This window comes from Rattus norvegicus, chromosome 5 (assembly GCF_021556685.1).
Source record: "Rattus norvegicus strain SHRSP/BbbUtx chromosome 5, alternate assembly SHRSP_T2T, whole genome shotgun sequence".
Classification (NCBI taxonomy): domain Eukaryota; kingdom Metazoa; phylum Chordata; class Mammalia; order Rodentia; family Muridae; genus Rattus; species Rattus norvegicus.
In genome coordinates this window covers 40,440,941-40,465,013 of record NC_141538.1, presented here as the reverse complement: position 1 = coordinate 40,465,013, position 24,073 = coordinate 40,440,941, and the positions used below count along the sequence as shown (strand labels likewise).

The 24,073-nt window shown below is 42.4% G+C and overlaps 1 protein-coding gene across 4 annotated transcripts in view; it reads left to right on the top strand.

Annotated features, from left to right (window-relative positions):
- Prdm13 (PR/SET domain 13) overlaps positions 1 to 24,073 on the top strand; it is a 46,002-nt gene that overhangs the window by 2,077 nt on the left and 19,852 nt on the right. Inside the window, exons 2-4 of one of the 4 annotated variants that reach the window (XM_087551206.1) lie at positions 18,365 to 18,426; positions 19,307 to 19,374; positions 23,216 to 23,300. Coding sequence is in view for 2 of the 4 variants with exons in the window: in XM_087551203.1 (XP_087407329.1) it covers positions 19,315 to 19,374 (60 nt within the window). In the remaining 2 variants the exon portion in view is untranslated. The remainder of the gene's footprint in view (positions 1 to 18,364; positions 18,427 to 19,306; positions 19,375 to 23,215; positions 23,301 to 24,073) is intronic. The other 3 variants (XM_087551205.1, XM_087551203.1, XM_087551204.1) reach the window with 3 other exon arrangements.

The window sequence follows — 24,073 nt, the reverse complement described above, 5'->3', positions numbered from 1 at the left end:
CTCGCTCCCCTCCCATTCTCCCTCTCTTCATATGACTCAGGACCGGGACCACTCTGGACTCCCCGTGACGTGTCTGCCTTTGACTGTGCTCTCCCTTTTATCTACAATAAATTCTCTCCTCCACCTTGGAACAGTCATATCATTTCCTTTCCTTCTTATTTGTAATTTGTTTATTTCAGTCCTTGGGGGACACATTAAAACTTACAGAAGTTTCAGGAAATAAGCCAATACTGTCTTTTAGTTTACGTTCTCTGTCAGGTTTTTTTTTGTTGCTGTTTGTTTTGTTTTGTTTTAAACAAAGTTTCATGTAGCCCAGGTTGGCTTTGAACAGGCTGTATAGACAATAATGACTTTGTACCCCCTGATCTTGTGCTTTGGATGAGATCTAGTAGGCCCAAGCATGGCAAACATTGCAAACAGGTGCCCTCTTTCCAAATGACCCTAGTTTGTGTCAAGTTGACAAAAAACTAACCAGGACAGTGACTAAATTTTTCTAGACACATCATTTTATGTGTGGTGTGCAACTTTGTCCTCTTGCCATTTCAACTTCTATTATTAGGGGTCATATTATAATTTAATTAAAGTATTATCTTCACTATTCTGCTTTGAAACTGATAGCATTTGATATATGTGTGTGTGTGTGTGTGTGTGTGTGTGTGTGTGTGTATCCTTCCCTATACCTAATCATTAATTCTTTTTTTTAATCAAAGTTATTGTAAAGTGTAGTAGTTAAGAATTCAGTTTTAGGGCTGGAGAGATGGCTCAGTGGTTAAGAACACTGACTGCTCTTCCAGAGGTCCTGAGTTGAATTCCCAACAACCACATGGTGGCTCGCAGCCATCTGTAATAGGGATCTGATGCCCTCTTCTGGTGTGTCTGAAAATAGTGACAGAGTACTCACATATATATATTAAAAAAAAAAAAAAGAAAGAAAGAATTCAGTTTTAGCTGCGGATGGTGGTGCATGCTTTTATCCCAGCATTTGGTAGGCTGAGGCAGGCAGATCTCTGAGTTTGAGACAAGCTTGGTCAATAGATTGAGTTCTCAGATAGCCAAGGTAACTAACACAGAGAAACACTGTATAAAAAAACCAAACCAACAAGCCTCAGCCTTGCCAGGCAGGGTGGCACACTCCTTTAAGCCCAGCTTGCAGGAGAATGAAGTGTCAGATTGCTGTGTGTTCAAGGCCAGCCTAATCTGCATAGTCAAAAACGTAGATAGTACACATATACATAGTAGATACCTACAAAGTCATAGATGAGTCAGAACACTCATAGCTACATAGTGAAACTCTGTCTCAAAAGAACAAAACAAAGTAAGAATGCAGTTTTGATCTGCAAGATGCCTCAGTGTGTAAAAGCATTTTTGGTTAAGCCTGATAATCTAATATGTTTGTACATGTATATGTAAAATGTACATATGATCATTTATATATGTGTATATACATACACATATATAATTATGTATATATAATTATGTATATATACATGTATATATATGTAATATGTGTATATATATACATATATAATTAATGGTGCTCATCTGTAATCTGAGCACTCATACAACATCCCATCATCCCTAGCTCATGGTTTAGATAGAGTTCAATTTATAATAGGAACCACAAGAGATACTCTCAGTAGGCAGGTAGAGGGAAAGAATCCAGGAAACACCCTACCCCACCCTGGGAGAAGCACCTATATCTGTGGAATGCTTTTTGTACTTTTTTCTGACAGTGGTAGGTTTCCAGTTTTCCAGCTATATGAAACAGGGTTGAAAAGAAGACATAAATCAATGAAAGAGGATGTGGTAGGATTTCCTCCTTTCCCTTCCTGAGGTTACTTAGATCAGGTAGGGGAGCGGAGAGAGAGAATGCTCACTATCTTGGGGAACTATTTCTCTCTGTCTCATGCATTTCTCTGAGATGGTAGTGGGCCTTGGATGAGAGGCCCATCCCCTTCCCACCTCCACATAGAAACTGGAACCTATTGAGATCTTGAATGGTAGTAAAGAGACATGCATAGGACAGTCAGAGAATTTTTTTTGGGTGACCTTGTAGAGCCAAAAGATTTTGGGTCCCCAGCAAGAAGCCATAGTTGTTAAGCTGAGGTGAGGGGTGCATGGGGGTTGTCTCATACTAGATAAAGCCAGCATTCAATATAGAGATTCAAAACTGACAGAAACACAAAGAAGGACAAACAGACACACAGTGAAGACAACTAGGGGTGTCTATCATATAATTGTGTTCTTGAAAGAAAAATCTGGTGGGGAACTGGGGTTGGTGAAGTCTCACATGAACCTATACATTGGATCGGTGGCCACGTACAGCCTCTCTTTTGTGTCCTAAACAGAAGGCTCCTGTCTTAGTTAGGTTTTCCATTGTTGTGAGGGTACAACATGATCAAGGCAACTCTTCTAAAGGAAAGCATGTAATTGGGGCTGGCTCACAGCTTCAGAAGTTCAGTCCGTTATCATGGTGAGAACCACGGCATCATGCAGGCAGACTTGGTGCTGGAGAAGCCAAGAGTTCTACATCTTGATCCAAATGTATCCAGGAGAAGACTTTGTCACACGGCAAGACTTGAGCATATATATGAGACCTCAAAGTCCCACCTCCAAACTGACAGACACACTTCCTCTGAAATGGCCACACCTCTTCCCATAAGACCACATATCATAGTGCCACTTTCCATGTGCCAAGCGCATGCAAATTAACACGGCATCTTTGTAAGATGATGTCATTATGCAGGTGAGGGAAGGTATAGGATAGAATGAGGCCTGTCATTAGGTGAGAAGGAAGGATGGGCAGGAGAAAAGTTTTAGAGATGGAGAGGAGATAGAAGCAAAGGAGGAGAGCAGCCCAGAGAACATGGCAGCGGATGTTAAGATTCCTCTCTGCACGTCTATAGGTTGTTATGATTATTCTTAAGGGATGGATATGTACAGGGCTTTGTATGTCTAGATGAGCAAATTATATCTTATTTAAGTGGGCAATATATCTTATCAATTGGACCAGAAGTTATTGTATTGTGTTCTTTCATGTGGTGACTTAATTGAATACAAGAGAGTGGGTGGTGGCTGGAGACACTGGGCCGCCACGGAATTGGGATGTGTATGTCTGGCATGGTGGCAACCTGCCTTAGGAACTAGATGGGTAAAGAGATTGTTGCCAGGCTCAGAGAGTAGCCATCTGCAGTGTGATATGGGATGGAGCAAAGTGGGTGAGATGCTTTGCTGACTGAGTTGAAAATATCAAACAGATGTCATGGGGCACTACGGTGCTGGATCTAGTGTAGGTTAAAAGAAAGCATGTTTTAATTTTACCACAACACATCTTAACCAGACTTACCTCTGAAGGTGACAAACCAGGAAATGTGACAATTTGTTTCCCTTTATGGTGGAGTTGTCAGACTCCTCCAAAGCATTAGACAGCAATTGGTCAAAGGGATTTCTGAGGCCCTGGTTAGTTTTCTTACCTTCTAAGCTTCTGCTGATCTCTGCATTCTTTCTCTTCTTCCTTCTCTTCCATCGACTCTTTTCCCATCTCTCTTCTCTCATGGCCCAGCTGAATTTGCTGGGCATTTTCAATGAACTACTTTCTCTTCCTGCTTTGGACTCCAGGTGTCTCTGGATGTATTCTTCCTCATATACAATAACAATCTTCTCCCCAGTCATAACTTGGAGCAGTTATGATCTCATGTCATTCACACATTGCAAAACACTGGGAGTCTCAGAAGCCCTCCTGGCTAATCAGAGTTTACCAACTATCTCTAAAATCACCCTGTTCCAGTTAGACTAGCTGAGTTTATAGAAATTCCTAGCATCTTTGTGCTTGTCCGTCCTCATTGCGATCTCCAGGGCATAAGGAAGATTTCCAAATAGGGCCACATGAAGCTATTTCCCTAAAAGCAGAAGGGCTAGTAAGTTTAGGACTTTCCTAAAAAGACTCAGACATAATTTTCTTGGGGAAAAAATCAGATGAATTATAATGCAGAAAGTCCAAGAATGCAACATGCAGAGACCAGTACTGAGAGCAAGATGAAGAGCTGGGCCAGGATCTCCTGTCATGAAGATATATGGGTTTGTGGGTTTGAGGGTGATGCTCTCTTCCTCTTCACTCCTCACCCCCCTGTGAGAGCTAGCCCTAGGGGCATGAGATCGGGAGAGATAGCCCCACCCTTCACTGGCTATAGTGCTTAGTAGAGCCAGGTCTACACCTTACCTGGGCGACACAGTGGAGCTGGCCCTAATGGCAAAGGCATGGATGAGCCAAGCATGAGGAGAGCTGACACAGCCCCTCACAGCACTTGGGAGAATGGACCTCCACCGTGACTTTTAGCCCAGTGGAGCTGGCTCTGGAGGCATGGGTGCAAATAAGCCAGCTCTGATGGCATGAGAGTAGGAGAGCTTACCCTACCTCCTGCTGATGGTAGCATTGGGCACTCTAGCCAGAGCAATGCTAGAGAGCCCTAGTGGTGTGGATAAGGGAGACCCAATAGATTGACCAGGTCTGCTATCACCCAGGTCCAGATCCTGAGATGGTCCACCCCGAGATCTAGATCATCTGCAAATGATTGGGACATGTGAAAGGGCCACTCCTGCCGTTCTGAATGTGGATCTTTATGACACAGGGCAATTATAGAATAACTTGCTGAGAGGAGTCCAAATAAAGATCCAATATTAATGGTGTCACAGAAGCCAGACTTCTCAAACCAGACCAGGCAGTGTAGGATGTTGGGATTCTCTGTGACTCTTCCTCCACTAGGGTTGGCTTGGGTCTCAGACCTGCCATATCTACACCTGAGTTCCATCCCACAGAGCCAACGTGTGGGCTCTCTGGGCATTCTGGGCACTCTGGGTCCAGCATGCTGCCACTGAAGTACCTAGTTGTGGTGGTTTGAATAGGCATGTCCCCCTCCCTGACTCATGAACTCATGAGTTTGAATGCTTGACCTACAGGAAATGGTACTATTAGGAGGTATGGCCTTTTTGAAGTGTGTCACTAGGAAGTGGGTTTTGAGGTCTTATATACTCAACCTAGGCCTACTGGGGCAGTCTCCTTCTGCTGCCTGCAGATCAAGATGTAGAACTCTCAGCTCCTTCTCCAGAAGCAACCATGTTTGCCTGTATGCTGCCATGTTTCCACAGTGAAAATAATGGACTAAACCTCTGAAACTGTAAACCAGCCCCAATTAAATGATTTCTATTGTAAGAATTGTGTGAGGATATGATCACTTCTAAATATGGTTGAGGAGAAGAGTTTTATTGTAGATATGAGGAAGAGGATAGACAGAGGCATCTGGAAGGGTCCAGACTGAACCTGGTCATGAGAGAAGGGGATGGGGAGTGTGTGAGAAAGAGGGAAGAGGGGCAAGAGAGGGGATCAGGAACCAAATGAGGAGCCAAATGGCCAAGGGAGTGCATGGAAACTAAGTAAGTGTTTAGCCAAATAATTGAGTTATATAGGAATCCAAAGCTAGGGGAAGGAAGGCCCAGTCCTGGGGTTGGAGAGGCTTAGGGAAGGGTGCAGAAGTACTAGGAGGAGTCACAGGTACTGAGTGAAACTTATTCCAGATGTCTTTGGAACCTGACTCCTAGCCAAGAGGTCTTTGAGGGTAGAATACCAGTATCTATCAGGCCCTCAAAATTCTGAGTGATTTTCTCCATGTCGGACAATTTGGAATGGAGACCAGGAACCAAATGGAAGAACGGATGGAGTCTCACGTCCTTCCTTTCTCACTTTGGTGTTCTAAGGCACTGTGGAGCACTGTAAAACTGAACATCACTTTGCGGGAAGGAAGTAAACGCTCTTGCTCAGAGAGATCCTCTTTTTTTCTTTGTCACAGATGACCCATTCATTCACTGGAAAACACCATTCACTGTATTGTTCCGGGAAGGCACATTATTAGAGACCTCAGAATTCATTGTAACATCTGAATCTCCAGAATAAATTCTCATTTAATTTCTGAAAATGGGGTAGAGTTGTAATGTTACAGGTTTTGTTAATCCCATTGGGTGAGAATAAAGCCACTACCATAGTTTTTGAGCCAAATTTGAAGCAAGCTTTATTCAATACTGGCCAGGATCATGGACACTGGTCAGGTCCATACCTGTAATTCCCAGAATATGACCCTGAATTACATGAAACAGAAGCTAAAAAAGGCAAGACCCACAAAGCTACGTACTTCCCACCTTAGTCCAAACAGGGGCAAGCATACACCCTGAAATACTTCCTGTTCATCTAGGGCAACCACACTTGTTTACAGAAGTAAAAATACATGGCTTATTATCACATGGACAACAGGCCAGCATTCCACAAAGTTATCTGTCCTTGGGCAAATGGGACCTAAGAGGTTAGAGGAGGTCTATTATATAGACATCTTATGCACCCAAATTTAAACCTAGAACATAGCTTTTGCTGTCACAGTGTTTAGAAGACCAGACAACACTGAAATAGTTAAAACTCTTTTAGCAATTTCCACCCTTCAGCCTAGTTCCCGCTGTGCAATAGGAATTTGCTTAAATTCCCACATTCTCAGTTACAAAAGCTGTTGTCAAGTTACTAAAACACACACCACCTATTTATTCTTGGTGAGGATCTGACTGCCAAGACTTGAAAAACAGGACAGAAACATTCCACAGGCCGGGAAATGGGGACAGTTGAAATGCTGGAATATACTGAAGCTAAATGTTGGTCACCTTTGATGAAACAATTCTAATAAGGCAGGAGGTAGTGCCTGATTTGGAATGTTTAGAAAAGAAGATATCATGGTGCTGAGAGCAGAGGACTTCCTTTTCTGTCAGACTAGCACCATTTTTATGCAAATACTTTATTCTGAAAGAAATCCACTCGACAGATCTAAAGATTTTTAATCTTACATTCACTTAGTGATATGAAAATTGGAGCACTCTTAATTTTAACCTCCATGACCTGTTGCACTAAAATGAGAAAGAAGCTGAATGCTAGAGCTTTGAGTAAATCATAACCATTGTTAGTTCACAGAGTGTTTACAACTTGGGTATAAAATTTTTCTCAACATAAAAAAATTTTAGCTTTCTTTTCTTACATTATTTTTTGTCTTTCCATTCTAATAGTAGGAAGTGTAAAATGTATTTTCCAGTCACAGACAGCATGAAAAGAGTGCAGTGGTCAACCTATATAATATTTACTATATTTTCTTCACAAACAGTGCATAGAGTCTAATTAATTCTCCAAGGCCACCATTTAAAATGAAAATTAAGGTTTTTGAGGGCAATGCTATCCAGAATTTAAGTATCAAAAAATTTAAATTGCTTAATTGGTTATCTGGATAATCCGTCCTTGGCCAAAAAGCTATGGTTTCATACAATGGAGCAAATACTAAAACATGTAATCCATATATGTTGTTTGATTAATAACTGCACATTTTTAACTTTTAGAACCCTTTGAACATTTCCTTGCATTCATGTAAAGTTCATTAATTACTTTGCTCTTCGAGTCTTCCCACAGGTCATTTCTACAGAAGACTGTTATTACAAACAAACTGCCCTGAGCTCATTCTTGTTCTTTGAACTTTAAAGTCACTGTCTGTTGTTTCCCTCATTTCAACAACATTCTTTTATAGTAATGGGGAAGTTTGTCCTGTCTGGTATTATAAGATATAGAGAAGGTAGTTTAAATAAAACTAGACAAACCAAAAAAAAAAAAAAAAGAGAGAGAGAGAACAAAAATGAGAGTTTTCAAATGTTCATCTGTTCTGTTATTAACACTACACTACAATGTTCTTCAGGATTTAATTGAGGAGCTGTAAAGAGTTTTGTTGACTGTATTTGTTTTACATATTGCACATATTTGTTTAAATAAAATAATATTATTTTTATGGTGTTCCAGGTCTAATTTTGTTCATGCTAGACAAGCATTCTACAACTGAGTTTTATCTCCAGCATGAGCTAGGGTTTCCTTTTATATCTCTAACATGAGATAGGATTTCATTGTATTTCACGTTACTGGTCTTGAAACAGGCTTCCAGACCTTAGCACAACTGACACCATGAAAAAAGAACCACTTAGACCATAAAACTCAGCACCACTTGCCAAAATAAAAACAAAGACCTACTCCGTAGTATAAATGTACTAACCCTGCTTTTTTGCTTCTATGATTCCACATCTGGCTAATTGTTCCTAATATTCTTGTTAATTGAAGTACGCCAACCCAGAATATGTTTTTGTGCTTAAAAGTTCTGTAGTACCCAACTGGCGTGCAAAATCAGTCAGGTGGTGCTGGCTTCTCATTTCCACCTCAGCCCTAGGGCCTCAGTGAGACTTCCTAGTAGGATCTGTCAAAAATGGCCCCACTTGACATCACCTCAGCCCGCAGCTGTCATAGGAGCTGTCCAAGGTGGCCGGAGCATCTCCTTAACCTCCTCAGAGCGAGCGGCTCCTCAGGAGCTGTCCACGGTGGCAACATCTTTCCTGCTGTCATGAGGAGCTGTCCATAACTTTTTTCCTGTCTCAGCTGTAGCCTTGGTGAAATACACTGCACAGTTGTCCCACAGGAGTTGTCCACAGTGGCATCTCCTCCTCTCCAGCCTCTGTGAGCAGTCTATAGAGATGGCGCCTCAGCCAAAGCTTGTGACCAGCAAGGACTTCCTATCCTAACCCATGAGCCCAATGCAGGGAAAAGGGGGTGAAAAAACCACTAATCCTTGAGCAGGGAAAACCTACCAGTCTCAGAGCTTCCCACAACCCCCATACTAATCCCTGAATGGAAAAACTCATCAATCCCGGAACTCTTCAAGCTCAGGACTTGAAATTCCACCAATCCTCAATCTGGAAATCTCTGCCCTGAAAAACTCCACCCCCTTAAGAAATCCTATATAAGCTCTGCCCTTTGTCCAATTCCCTGCTGTCTGCTTCAGAGAGCAGAGGCAGCCATCCATGGATTCGTCCCTCCACATCTTGAACCCTCCAACAAATCTCTTTTGTGATTTTTGCTGCCTGGTGTGACTCTCTTGTCAAAAGAGGCCAGAAAGAGAAGAGGCAATGAAGAGAAGAAGAGAAAAAGCAGAGAAATGGAGCAAGGCTGAGGCACCTGAGTTCCTCAGCTCAGCTGGGGATTCCTTCCCCGGGGAGCTGCAATGTCTCCGCTGAGGAGGCTTCCTCTTAGAGCTGTGTAGTTCCTGGGCTTTCATGTCTCAGAATGCCCTTCCATTGGGATACCTTTTCCCTTCAGAGCTGCATGGCTCCTGGGTTTCTGAGTCCCAGGATACCCTTCCATCTGAGCAAAAATACTTAAAGTTCACCCTGAGAGAGGCTTGAGGCTACATTAGAATCCCATTATAGTTTCCAGCCAGCTAATGAGGACTTTCTACTGGCTTAAACCCGTATCCCAAGTAGTCTCCTCTGTTGGATACCCTACAAAATTTCTGGAGGTTCCACTGACATTCCTAGAGGCTGGACCTCAAGACAGTGGGAGTTTTGGAGTCTTTGGTGAGGAAGCGTTCAGTGGTCAAGGGGCTCCTAGGGGATGTGCAACCTGGAAAGTTAGTTCCAGGGCCCCAGGAATTCCTTATTGCCTCCTGCTTGGGAGTAGTCCAACACCTCCACCCCCAAAGGGAACAAACTAGAAAGTTCTCTGGTCTGTCACCTCTGGAGGTAAGTCTGTTTAAGGTATCTTTTGTTTAGGAGAGGTCAGTCTTGTCCTCTGATCCAGTGTTGGGGATCTATGTGAGAGATCATTGACTCGTCTGTTCAGGTGTATGAATATGTGCTGGTTGTCTTTACTGAGTGCCTTTCTGTTTTTGTTAGTTCCGCAGTTGAGTGCAGAAACAAACCTAGAATGAAACATGGGTGAGCCATCCTGGGACTGCAGCCACCCACTGCTGCCTCTGAGACTCCTTCCTCTAGACTCACAGGCAGCAGGGCACTGTGCCTCCCTCTGGCATAACTGGGGCTGCAGCTGGTGGCTGCTGCTGTTGCTATGGTGACATGATGTTGAGGGTAATGTTGAGCGGGACCTGCCTTGACCCAGAGCAGTGTTTTTCTGATGAGGATGAATATGATGTCTCTTTTCCACACAGGGAAATTCCAGACCCTCTGTGAAATCAATTGGCCCTCTTTTGGAGTCCGGTGCCCAGTGATGGTTCAGGCTGTCTGGAACATGAAACCTCTGCCAACACAGCCAGTTCCCTGTAGTGACTGTCTCTGGTACAAGACCCACCCTGTCTTGAGACATATGTTTTCTTGTTGAGGTTAAGGATCCTTTTGGCTCTGCCCGGTCTCCCAGAGAAATCCAAAACCTATTCTCTCAGTTGGACTAGTGGAAATTGGCCTTCTCCCTCCCCACTTCCTGAGTGTTTGATTGTTTGGTCACTTGACTCTCTGCTTAGGGTCAGTTCCCTGTGGAGACTCGGAGGGACCTGGGCTTTCCTCTGGAGGCCACATGCCACCTAAGCAGACTGCAGTAAAGGAGAGAGAGATAGTTCCCTAAGCTGTGTGCTTCCTAATTCCCCCACCTGCCCCGCTTTAAGCGGCCTGTTGTTGTATTCTAGGGGAGGGGGAAAGTTCCCCCAGTCCTTGTCCTTTTTCTTTCATAGCATATGTCTTCCTTTCAACTAATGATCTGTATAATGGGAAAACTCAGGACTATTCTTTGAGTATAGTAGAGAAATCACCCCCAGAGTCAGGCAGGGGAATCACTGACAGACAGCATAGCCTGCATGGAGCAGATTTCCCCTTTTGTCTAATACTGACCAAGGTAAGGAGATGTTAAACAATTTTACCAGCTTTGCTACATTTTATTCCTTTAAAAAAAGGATTTAAAACAGCTGCTTAAATGGTACTGCTTTTGTTACACAGCTGGCCTCGGATATTAGAAAAAATTAGGAAGATGGACTCAGCTCCCACAGGGCCCCGCCCTGGCTGCTGCCACCCCTACAGCTGTGGCTGCTGCATCCTTAGCTCTGCTCGGCTTCAGGGCCTGCATCCTCCAGCCTCTGTCCGCACGTCAGATCCCTGCTTTGCTTTAAAATAACCGACACGGTCCAGTCCATCAGAACTAATCTAACGTACAGGAAAAGGAGACAGTTTTGTTCAAAATTAAACGAGTTATGCTGGGGCCTCAGTTGTTACCTTCAACACAGAGGGAGTTAACCTAGGTGCTCGACTGAGGGAAAGCCATTAGTGTAGACGTGGTATGCATTTGTCCTGGCCCATGCCTATGGGGTCCTCTATAGAGAGAGGGAGGGCTCCTCACCTCAGCCAGAAAGGAATTAAAAATGTGAATCCCCAGAGGCCTAATGGAACGGGTAGACTAGGCTACCCAGAAGGCATTCCTAGAACCAGGTCTCTCCAGGTCTTGGTTACCCTACCTGGACCTGAATTGTTCCAGATCCCAATCTACATAAAGAAACCATGTGAACAGAGAGGAAAGACGCCAAACAGGAGACACATGTGTGACGTTCTTGCCAGACAAGAGGACATCCTAGCATTATCAGAAGACCGATGGCTATTGCACTCCGTCTGAGGACACATAAAGCTGCTGACTTACTCAAACCCAGATATTATTTCTAGATCTGGGTTGTTTCTCTCTCTGGGGTCTGACAATGACCCAGACTTCAACAACCCAAGTTTGCCTAAATCTGACAATGATCCTAAATTATGAATAACAAGGACGTTGTACCTGTAGACCATGATGCTCAGGACAGAATGTAAGAAGGGGGTTGGTGGTGGGGAGCCCACAAACATCCTGAAAACATGTCCTTCAGACTAGCAAAAATTGAGCCAACCTTCTGCTTTCCGCCTTCCTAAGGGCCAAATGCACCATATATTGAAAATTTGATAAGACGAAAAATCGTTAACCATTCTCTCCTCAAGTTCATGCAGGCCCACAACAGACCCAGATGGCTGCTCATCAGAAGGTCTGAGGGGCTGCATCGTTGCCTCGGTTGGAGCCTGGTGACCTTATATGGGTAAAGAGAGTTCTAACCTGAAACAGCAATGAAGCTCACTGATGTCACTTGGTGGACCCACCCACCACACTCAGCTGAAGAAGGCAACAGAAGATAATGACATGATTTGTCACGGGTTCTCCGGCCCCCTAGAGAAAAGAGTGGCATATGCTCTATAATTATGGATTTTGCCTTCTTTATTTTGTCTGCCTATGTGAAAAGCCCAGACTCCATAATGTAGGATCTTGGGTATGAGAATTAAGAAGGATGGGAACCAGGGAGCTCATAGCCACTCTATTCACTGAGACCCCACCCACCCTTCACTTAGATTTCTGTAAAATATTTCATTCTGGGACTACTGGAGGATGGATGTTCACTCCTGGGGGATGGGGGGGATCCATGCCCTGGGAGCTGTGGGTTCACAGGTGAAGAGGCTCTGATCTATCCAGTACTATACCTTCTCTGCTGACATCTCCTTGAGCTGCCAGAAATCAGGCAAATACCATTGGGCTCCAAAGGGTTACCAAACCTAATCCAACTGGGGCATACTGATCCCTTCTTAGTATTTGCCTGTGAATGCTGGCAATGGCAATAGGTTAGGCCCTGGCAGGAAGCCAACATTCCTTATTACACAACCAGTAGAACCTGAGGAGTCAGGTTATACCTAAATGGTCCAGATCCAGGCAGTTAATTCACTACATAAAAGAAACCTGCACCAAAGTTATTGGCCCAAAACAACCCATCTTGATAACTCCAGAATAAGAGATCTTCAAGACAGTCCCCAAACTCCAATTTCTCCAGGAATTTCTTTGGCAACCTCAGATAAGGGTTCAGGAGGCAGCGGAACCCAGCCCCTCAGTGTCTGGGATGACAGAAAGAATGTATCTGTTCCTTAACCATATAGATCAGGAATGCTGATTGTGCCTGGACCTCAAACCCCCACATTATGCTGGGATTGGAACTACTCAAACAACAAGCTCTACTCCCAGCCCTCACAATTGTAAATGGGACCAACATAAGCTCACCCTGGAGGACTGTTAGGGTTTCTGTTGCTGCAATGAAAGACCATGACTGAAATGCAAGTTGGGGAGGAAAGGGTTTATTTAGATTACACATCCACATCGCTGTTCATTATCGAAGAAAGTCAGGACAAGAACTCAAACAAGGCAGGGGCTTAAAGACAGGAAGTGATGCAGAGGCCATGGAAGGGTGCTGCCTACTGGCTTGCTTTCCCTGGCTTGCCCAGCCTGCTTTCTTATAGACCCAAGACCACTAACCTAGAGATAAAACCATGCACAATGGACTGCACCCTCCACCGTCCATCACTGATTAAGAAAATGCACTACAGTCAGATCTTATGGAAGCATTTTGTCAACTGGGGTTCTCTCTTTTCAGACATCTAGTTTGCGTGGCAAGCTGACATAAGACTAGCCAGCACAAGGACCTCCTAGGGAAGTGTACCTGCTTAATGACACCAAGAGAACCCCAAGACAGTTCCCCCATGCATAATCTTGTAGCCATGCACAGCTGGTTGATTCCAGAAATGGCAAGAGAATGTATTCCCTGGCCCCAAAGTCTAACTTATTTGCAAGCAGTAATAGCTTAACTAACGGTGCATCTTCTGAATAGTTTACTGTGCAGGAGACCCCAGTCCTTTGTAAGTTTATGCATGTTGTACCACAGGTGTTCATCTAAGAATGAAAAAGAGGCAGGGTCTAGATCCTGGGCTTTCCTGTGTGAGATGAGCCATCACCCTGTTTATTCCTCTATTGAGGGCAGGTGTTATAGACTCTGCTACAGTTGAAATTCAGCCCTAGTTATGGGGGATTAAAAACTAGAGGAACCTCAGTAGTCAAGTAGATGTAGACCGGGGCCATCTAGAAAATTCTGCTTCCCGTTTGGAAGTCCAGTTAGATGTCTTAGCTGAGGTCGTCATTCAGAATTGAAGAGACTGGTTCTCCTCTTTATGACACAAGGTGTTCTTCATATGGCCCTGGGGAAACTTGTTGCTTCTATGCCAACCAGTCAGGGAATAATCTTTAAAAACAGCCATAATTAAAAATAATCTTCTGAAAAGAAAAAAAGAGATGTCAGAAATTTAAAAATTGGTACCACTCTGCCCCCCTGGTTAGCTACTGCACGTAAGGCCATGACTGGGCCATCAATCCTCTTATTTCTAGCTCTCACTATAGGACTCTGCTTGCTCAACTGCCTACTTATCTATGTAGCGCAGTGAATAAACTCTGTTAAGCTACTAATGCTAAAAAGACAACAACCCCTCCCCCCCAGATGAATCCATCATTTGATTCATACCCAAAGACCCAGTGGGGAATGTAAAACACCCAGACCTTAGCAGAACTGATACCATGGTGGAAATAGCATCTGGGCCATGAAACATATAGCTAGTACCATCTGCCAAAATTAAACCAAAGAGCTAAGCCATCATAGTCTATCGTTCTAGGAAAGTCTTTAAATATACTTCTTGCTTTTCTGCTTCTGTAGTTCTCCTTTTAAATAATTGTTCTGGAATAATTTCGACTCAGGTTATAAATTTTGTGCTTAAAAAGTCACCCTGAGAAAAGTTCTGGGCAACACTGGGATCCTAAACACTCCGTGCAGTCACCAACCAGCTAATAAAGACTCCCTACTGGCTGACACCTATGTCCAAGGAGACATTTCTGGTGAATACAGCACAACAGTGTCAGCTTTCTAGTCTCACGTAATGCTCCTGCCCACCTTCTAAGTGGTGCACATCCCTTGCCAAAGCCATTTGAGTTTCAGATAACTATGGAAAGTTTCACCTTGAGGTGCATCCTGGGTTCTGAGACGCTTGAATTGAATCACTTCTTGCTCTTACCTAGTGGTTAGGGAGAGAGTCAATTCCTCTGCTTTCCAACAGGAGGCGTGAGAGTACCAGGATGAAAAGCTAACATCGCTTCTCTCCTCTTCCCTCTAAAAGACTATACTAAGAAATGATGCCAGCCAAAGGGGCTTGCTTTGTGCATATTACTGGGGACACCTCTGCCACTTGGTTACAGTTATTTAATCTTAAGGGTTTCACATGTGAAATCTGTACTTTTTATCGTACAGATTGTACTTTTTATGATGCCCATCTTGAAAGCACTGAGCCAGATGAAATAGTCCAGACAAAAAAGGACAACCTTTGTATGATTGTATGTGTGTGTGATGTGGTATGATAAAATTTGTGGAGAATCACAGAAAATGCAAGGCGAGTGGGTGGCTATGGAATTGTTATTTGACAAATACGAAGTTTGTGCTCGGGGAATATGTAGTGCTGCTTGTACAATGGTCTGAATGTATTTAATGCTATACTTAACCGTGATCGAAGTGATAAGTAATTAAAAACCGGGAGAATGGACTACAGTAAAGAGAGGATAGTGAAGGGTTTGATCCAAACACTGTGTGTGTATGTGTATATAAAAACATATATATGTATAATTATTAAATAAAATATTTAATAAAAATGACATTAGGAAAACATGGTGAGGTACAAAAGGGGAAGCTTGTTTTATGGCTTTGGACAAGTGCAGCTTTTCTGTGATTCAATTTCTTACAAAACAACAAGAACAAGGCTGATCTTTAGGGCCCTCTTTGGTGATTTGGTGATGATAAGGAAGAATACACTAGGGTTTGATTGTTTGAAATCTTTAGCACCCATTTCTTTAGCCTTTTGTGAATTATAGCTATCACCAAACATCCTGCCATCACCAAATTTGAAATCCTTTGATCTTTTCTTAAAGATTTATTTATTTTATGTATATGAGTACACTGTCGCTGTCCTCAGACACAGCAGAAGAGGGCATTAGATCCCATTGCAGATGGTTGTGAGCCACCATGTAGTTGCTGGGAATTGAACTCAGGACCTCTGGGAGAGCAGTCAGTGCTCTTAACTACCAAGCTATCTCTCCAGCCCTGAAATCCTTTGATCTTATGTCACTTTCTAGTTATCACCTTATTTTCTCAGTTCCCTTTACAGAGAAATCTCATATTAAAGATAATCAAGAGTCACTGTCTCCTGTTTGTCATACCCAACACTCCTGTGAGAAACTGGACCAACGAGACAGATGAATACCAAGTTACTCCCTGTGAGGTCAACCTCTAAGCATCCATGCATGGCCTTTCAGTGGTGCTTCAGATTTTTTTCTTACACTTTCTAGAAACTTCATTTATCTACATATTGTAGGATAGTAGTTGTTGTTGTACCTTACTGGGTTCTCTTTCCGTCCTCTTTCCTGATTCCTCTCACCTCTTTGATTTCTAAGATTTGAAGTCACCAAGGCATTATGCCTTGGATCATCCATCTCAAATAGTTTTATTTCTTTAATTTTATCATTTGCTATAATGGGGTTCAATAATAATTTATAATTATGAATTGGTAATTTGTATTTCTAGCCTAATTTCTAGAATTTTGAATTTGCACGTTCAAATGTAAATATTTAAATGTGTATATTTCAATCTTCTAACCTTTTCTCCATTTGAATATCTAAATAGTTCTCAAATATAATACGAACTTTTGCTTTCCATCTAGAATTTTCTGCTTTATCAACCTTTTTCATCTTCGTCTACTGAAAAGTCATGTTTAACAATTTGCTAATGCCAAAAATCCAGTTGTCATTTTTGAGTCCTCTTACATCTGAGCTCCATCCACTAGGACATCTTGGAGTGTCTATTTTAGAAACAGTTTTATAAATCTTTCTTTTTTAAAAACTATTTCCTCTTCTTTTCCAGAATTATTTATTTTATGTATATGAGTACACTGTAACTATCTTCAGACGCACCAGAAGAGGGCCTCATCCCATTACAGATGGTTGTGAGCCACCATGTGGTTGCTGGGAATTGAACTCAGGACTTCTGGAAGAGCAGCCAGTGCTCTTAACCACTAAGCCATCTCTCCAGCCCATAAATCTTTCTCTTTTCACCACCATCATCACCACCACCATCACCACCACCATCACCACCACCATCACCACCACCACCACCACCACCACCACCACCACCACCACCACCACCACCACCATGTTGTGTCCCTTTTGGATATTATTGTCGATTTCCAGCAAATGTGCCTCCATACTTGTCCTCATTATCTTATTATCTATACTGTAGCCAACACAAGCTTTCTCACACAAAATTACCACACCTCTGTTCAAATCCAGATGATTTCCATCAGAAGAAGATCTGAGTCTTTAATATAATTCAAATGAACCTCCACAAGTACATCTCATTGTTTCCTCTCTGCTATCATCTCTTGTCCTTCGCCCCCACCTCAATTCTCTGTTCACACACTTTGTCCTCCTTGGTGTACTTCTATCTCAGGGCATGCCTCAGTTAGGGTTTCTGTTGCTGTGACAAAACACCAAGACCAAAAGCAAGTCGGGGAGGACTTCATTTGGCTTACACTTCCTATTTGCTGATCATCTTTGAGGGAGTCAGGACAGGAAATCAAACACAGCAGGAATCTGGAGGCAAAGCTGATGCAGAGTCCATGAAGGAATATTGCTTACTCCACCTGCTTTCTTATAGAACCCAAGACCACTAGCCTGGGGGTGGCACCACCCACAATGGGCTGGGCCCTCCTCCATCAATCACTAACTAAGAAAATGCCTTATATTACAGGCATGTATACAACCCACTCTTAGAGAGGTATTCTCTTAATGGATGCTATCTCTTTTCAAATGACTAGCTTGTCATGAAACTATCCGGCACAATTCATGTACACAAACCCATTTTATATAACTGTCTCCCTCACTTCTTTCTAGTTGTATATCACATGTCAGAGGACTTTTAAAATTATTCCATATAAAACCCACCTTCCTCAGTATTGACCATGCTTTATTCTGCTTCTTAGGGCCTTATTACTTGAAGGAGCTCACACACGTTGGTGAATGCCTTTAATAACAGCACTAGGAGGTAGAGGCAGGCAGAATTCCATGAGTTCTAGGCCAGACATGGTGAGTTCCGGACAGTCAGCGCAGCACAGTGAGACCCTGTATTAAACTGTCCCCAACAAAAGAAGAAAACCATCCAACCAAACAACCAAAGCTACCATTTGAAATACTGCTTCTTAAAGGTGAATCTGCTGTAGGATTGGTTAATTCAATGGTTCAGAATGGTCCAATCACAAATATTTGGCCACTTCAACATGTTGATATTCATCCTTTATGATGATTGATGCTATTTCAAAATCATCTTTTCATAGAACATTCAAAGGAAGAAAATAATGGGTAGCTCTTTGAAAGCTTGTCTGATGGTTCTAGCAGGGAGCAGAGCTACTTATGTACCCTTTTGGAGAACATTTGGTTCTCCTCTGTCTGGGAAGATTATCTTTCTTTAAATACAGAGTATCTCCTGGGTCTCCTTTTCAAAAATAAGGGGAAACACTCACTGGACCTATTCCCAAATGCTTGTTCTCCTGGTTTTAGGGCCAGACAGGGACTACTGTACTCATGAACAAGATGAAAAGAACTGTCATTTCTGACTTAAGGTAATCAAGACTCACTTACTGGGCCCTGGGGTAATTTAGCGTTTCCCAGAGCTCTCCTTTTAGGTGATCTTTTTGAGGGGATGTAAACTTAATATTTTTCTCCAAGCAGGGGTGGTGCCAGCAATCCAAAAAACAACACATACAAGTTTATCTGGATGAGGGAAATGAGTTTAATGGGTGGTTATTTACAGGGTAGACAACTACAAACAGCTGTGTTTTTCCAAGTGGCCAGTTTCAACCTTACCGAGCTCCTGGCTTTCTTTTTGTTGTTGTTTGGGTTTTATAAGTTGTTGTTTTGTATCTAGAACCCTGTAATATGGTGTAGGCAGTAAGCTAGATGAACCCAGTCTTGACTTTGATTTGGAAGCAGTGTTAAAAAGCAGGCGGTGTGTGGATCCGTTTTTTTTTTTTTTTTTTTTTGGTGAGGGCGGCCACAAAAAGGACAAACTCCTCAGGCATCCATGCTTGTAGTTAGTGGAAAAATTAGAAATTAGTAGGGTCCGTAGCCAGTGGAGCTGTTCTGAGGCGTAACCTCATTCTCTCTGCAGTGTACTTGTGTACCGGGTTTTCTTTCTTGTGAGGACACCGGTCTTTTTTTATTACAGCCTTCCCCAATCACATCACTCTAGCTTGGATCTTTAAAAATGATCTTATTTTCAAATAAGGCCATAGTCTAAGCTACTAATGAATAAGTATTTCAACATACGAACTTTCAGGGACATAATTGTAGGCTTCTAAACAAGACTCCAAAATGCAAATATTATTAATATGTATAGAATAATGTTATAGATTTTTTCACTATTATACAAAAAAATTAATGTAGGCTACTTAAAATTGACTTAATTTTCTTAAGTATCTTTGGTGGTTCTTATTCCAACAGCAAAAGGAATGGAGAGTTTTATTCAGAGTCATGAAGAAAGCTGTTTGGTTTTGGACATCATGCCTGTGGTAAGTACCTTTATGGTTGTGTATATTTGGCATAATCTATTTTGCTTATGGGCTCTATAACTCAGCACATTCTTTTTGGTTCATCACTTGTTTGGCTTCTTAAAAGTCTGTGAAACCAAAGAGCCAGAGCCTGCTATTGTCAAAACACACACACACACACACACACACACACACACACACAGACACAGATACACACACAGACACAGACACACACACAGACACACAGACACACACAGACACAGACACACACACAGGCACAGATACACACACAGACACACACACAGACACAGAGACACACACACAGATGCACACAGACACAGATACACAGACACAGACACACACACAGACACACACACAGAGACAGACACACAGACACACAGACACAGACACACAGACACACACAGACACAGACACACACACAGACACAGACACACACAGACACACACACACAGAGACAGACACACAGACACAGACACACAGACACACACAGACACACAGACACACACAGACACAGACACACACACAGACACAGACACACACAGGAACACACACAGACACAGACACACACAGGAACACACACAGACACAGACACACACACAGACACACCACACCTCATCTCTCTTGTTCTTTACTGTTTTTACCTTTTTAAATCTTACTTTGAAATATTCTGATGGCTCAGTGGTTAAAAGCACTGACTAATCTCCTAGAGGAACCCGGTTTGATTCCTAGCACAAACATACATGCAGGGGAAACACATATATTTTTAAATAGTATTTTAATTTTCAAAAGTTCCAACACTGTTGGGTTAACTTTTCTTGGGGGAGGCATGAGAAGTGTCTATTGATCCCAGGTAAAGCACTAACAAAAAAACTAAAATACAATTCCACCAAAGTTCGATCGGATGAGCCAATGAGTTTGTTGGGCTTACTTACAGAATACAGCAGAGGAGTTACTTATAAGGGTATGAATGATCCTAAAACAGCTGTATTTTTTATTGGATATTTTTATTTACATTTCAAATGTTATTCTCTTTCCCAGTTTCCTGACCATAAGCCCCCCATCCCATCCTCCTCCCCTTCTTCTATACGGGTGTTCCCCTCCCCAACCACCCTCCTTCCCACCCCCTGACATTCCCCTGCACTGGGGGTCCAGCCTTGGCAGGACCAAGGGCTTCTCCTCCCATTGGTGCCCAACAAGGCCATCCTCTGCTACATATGCAGCTGGAGCCGTGGGTCTGTCCATGTGTACTCTTTGGGTAGTGGTTTAGTCCCTGGGAGCTCTGGTTGGTTGGTATTGTTGTTCTTCTGGGGTTGCAAACCCCTTCAGCTCTTTCAATTCTTTCTCTAATTCCTCCAATAGGGACCCCATTCTCAGTTCAGTGGTTGGCTACTAGCATTTGCCTCTGTATTTGTCATGCTCTGGCTGTGTCTCTCAGGAGACAGCTATATCAGGCTCCTGTCAGCATGCACTTCTTAGCTTCATCAATCTTATCTAGTTTTAGTGGATGTATATAGATGGGCTGTATACCCATGTGGGGTAGGCTCTGAATGGCCATTCCTTCAGTCTCTGCTCCAAACTTTGCTTCCATATCCCCTCCTATGAATATTTTTATTCCCCCTTTTAAGAAGAACTGAATCATACACATTTTTGTCGTCCTTCTTCTTGAGCTTCAAAACAGCTGTATTCTTGCAAAGTCCTAGTCTAGTGTGAATGAAGGCCTCATGGAGGCTGCATCATGAACCCCGTCTTCCAGTTAACTTTTAACTCCCTATATCCTCTAGGAAGATCTTTTGAGGTGGAGGATTGTTAGTGAATATACTTTAAACCCATTATATCATTGATTTCTCTAAACCTGTTCCCCTTGCCCTTGCAATTTATCTGTGAAAACTAGCCAAGTCACATGTACAGCATATGGTCTATGTCCTAGTTGGAGTTTCTATTGCTGTGAGGAAACACCCTGACCAAAATCAGGTTGAGGAGGAAAAGGTTTATTTGGCTTGGACTTCCATATTGTAGTACAACAATGAAGAAAGCCAGGAAAGGAACTCAAACAGGGCAGGAACAAGAAGGCAGGAACTGATGCAGAGGCCATGGAAGGGTGGTGATTACTGACTTGCTCCTTATGGCTTTCTCATCCTGGTTTCTTCTAGAACCTGGGACCACCAGGCCAGGGATGGTCCCAACCACAGGGGCTGGGACCTCCTTCAACAATTACTAATTAAGAAAATACCCTACAGCTGGATCTTATGGAGGCATTTTCTCAGTTGAGATTCCCTCCTCTCTGATGACTCTAGCCTATGTCAAGTTGACACAATACTAGCCTAGCCAGGACAGACTCATAGTGTCATATTTTATTTTAATTTTTATTAATTTTTTTTGTTTTTTTTTTAATTGAATGTCCAAGTGAACTTGTTTCCCTAGTTTGTTTCTTCTTTGTATTAATTTCTTTGTTTGCCTGCTTTCCTACTTGAACAAGACTATCCCAAAGGCAGCGCTATATGCCTCTACTCAGATACACAGATAATATAGTTGGTTTGCTTTCTGACACTAGCCATCATTCATGATAACTGACTTATTCTCAGATTCTTTCTTAGTTTACTATGTGACTTGTATCAAGAAAATCTTCCACCTGTCAACTATTTCTCACCCTGAGACACATATTCCTGTATCTCTCATGGCTGTTCAACTGTCATCAGAAGTTCTGTTCCATTCAGCTTATCACATAAAATTCCCAGCCTAACAGAATGATACCTTATCATAGGATCCAGGACATTGTAATGCATATAGCATCATAAAATGTTAATAACATTTTTGAGCACATCCTATGTCCTGAGTTCCAGAACAGATATTTGTATGTCTCTATTTTTTTTTTATATTTTACACGAAGAAATGGAAGAACAGACTTTATCAAGACTATATGATTATTGTTATCAAGACAGATTCTAGAGCTCACTTCCTCACCCACTGGAACAGCCTGTGATGTCCTAGTTAGGGTTGCTGTTACTCTAATGAAATAACATGACCAAAGGCAACTTGGAGAGGAAAGGGTTTATCTCATTCACAGTTCCATATAGCACTTCATCACCAAAGGCAGTGGGGGCAAGAAATCCAGCAGGGCAGGAACCTGGAGGCAGAAGTCGATGCAGAGACCATGTAGGAGGGCTGTTTGCTACCTTGCTCCCCATGGCTTGCTCAGCCTGCTTTGTTGTAGAACCCAAGACTATCAGCCCAAGAGTGGCTGGCTCCTCCCACAATAAGCTTGTCCCTCCCACGTCAACCACTAATGTAAAAAAAAAATGTCCTACATGCTTGCCTGCAGCCTTATCAAGGTATTTTCTCAACTTAGGCTCCATTCTATCTGATGGTCAAGTTGACATAAAACTAGCCAGCACAAATGACATACCAGTTTCCCCAGACAATGCTCATCAATCACACTTCCTAAATGCAAAGTACTTTGGGGTTATCTTCCTGGACTTTGGATTCAGGACAGTATGGAAGGGAACTTCTATTTACTGAATGAATCTAAGTAAGTTGCTTAACGTCTCTGAACATCTTCCATTGGTTAGAGAATAAAATATATTTCACCATATTTTTACGATTAAGTGTAATAGCCTATTTTGTAATGAACAGTTTTAAAGTTAAAAAATCTGTATTTGCATAATAATTAAAGCAAATAACCCAAGTGAAGACATGGGGGAGGGACTTGAACAGTTTATTTGTACCCAGAAGGTATACACAGTTAGAAAGATACAAAAATGTACGAAAGGATGAGCATTGGTCATTTAATCATATGGGGAAGGAAATCAAAACTACTATGAGACACCACTTCATTCCTACTTAGATGCCTGCAATGAAAAAGACAGACAACAGAAGATGTCAGAAAGGATAGAGAGAAACTGGATCCTTCATCTGCTGCTGCTGTGAAGGTAAAATGGCTTGGGAGGCAGAGACAGGAGAATCTCTGTGAGTTTGAGGCCAGCCTGTGCTAGATACATAGCAAGCTCCAGCACAGCGAGGACTGCATAGAGAAATCCAGTCTTAAAACAAACAAACAAACAAACAAACAAACAAACAGAGTTGTTATATGGTCCAGCATTTCTACTCTTAAATATGCAAACAAAAGAAGTGAAAATACTTATGCACGGAGGTGGCTCATTGAATAAAACACCCTGAAAGAGTGATGACTGGTGTTTAGATCCCAGCCAGCTAGGTAGACAAGGCAGCCTCCTGTTATCTCACCGTTCAGGAGGCAGAGACAGGGCATTCCAGGACCAAGTTACATAGCCTGACAAGTTGGAATTGGTGAGTTCTGGTTCAGTGAGAAATCTTGCCTCAATAAATAAAGTAGAGAGAGATTGAGGAAGGCATCCAATGTTGACTTTGGGTCTATACACATGCAACTATATATGAACATACATAAATACATGCACATACAACACACCAAAACACACAAACACACGCGGGATTGTATAAAAATGTTAAAGGCAACATTATTCAAAATAATCAAGAAATAGAAACAGTTCAAAGGCTTGTCAATTGAAGAATGGATGAGTGAAATGTGATGAATCTACATAATGGAATATTGTATTACTCATGCATAAGAAAAAAATGATACTGCAACTTTGGCAGATTCTGTTCTAGTTTTAATGTGTCTCCTAAAGTTCACACATTGGAAACAATCCTCAAAGTTATATGCTAA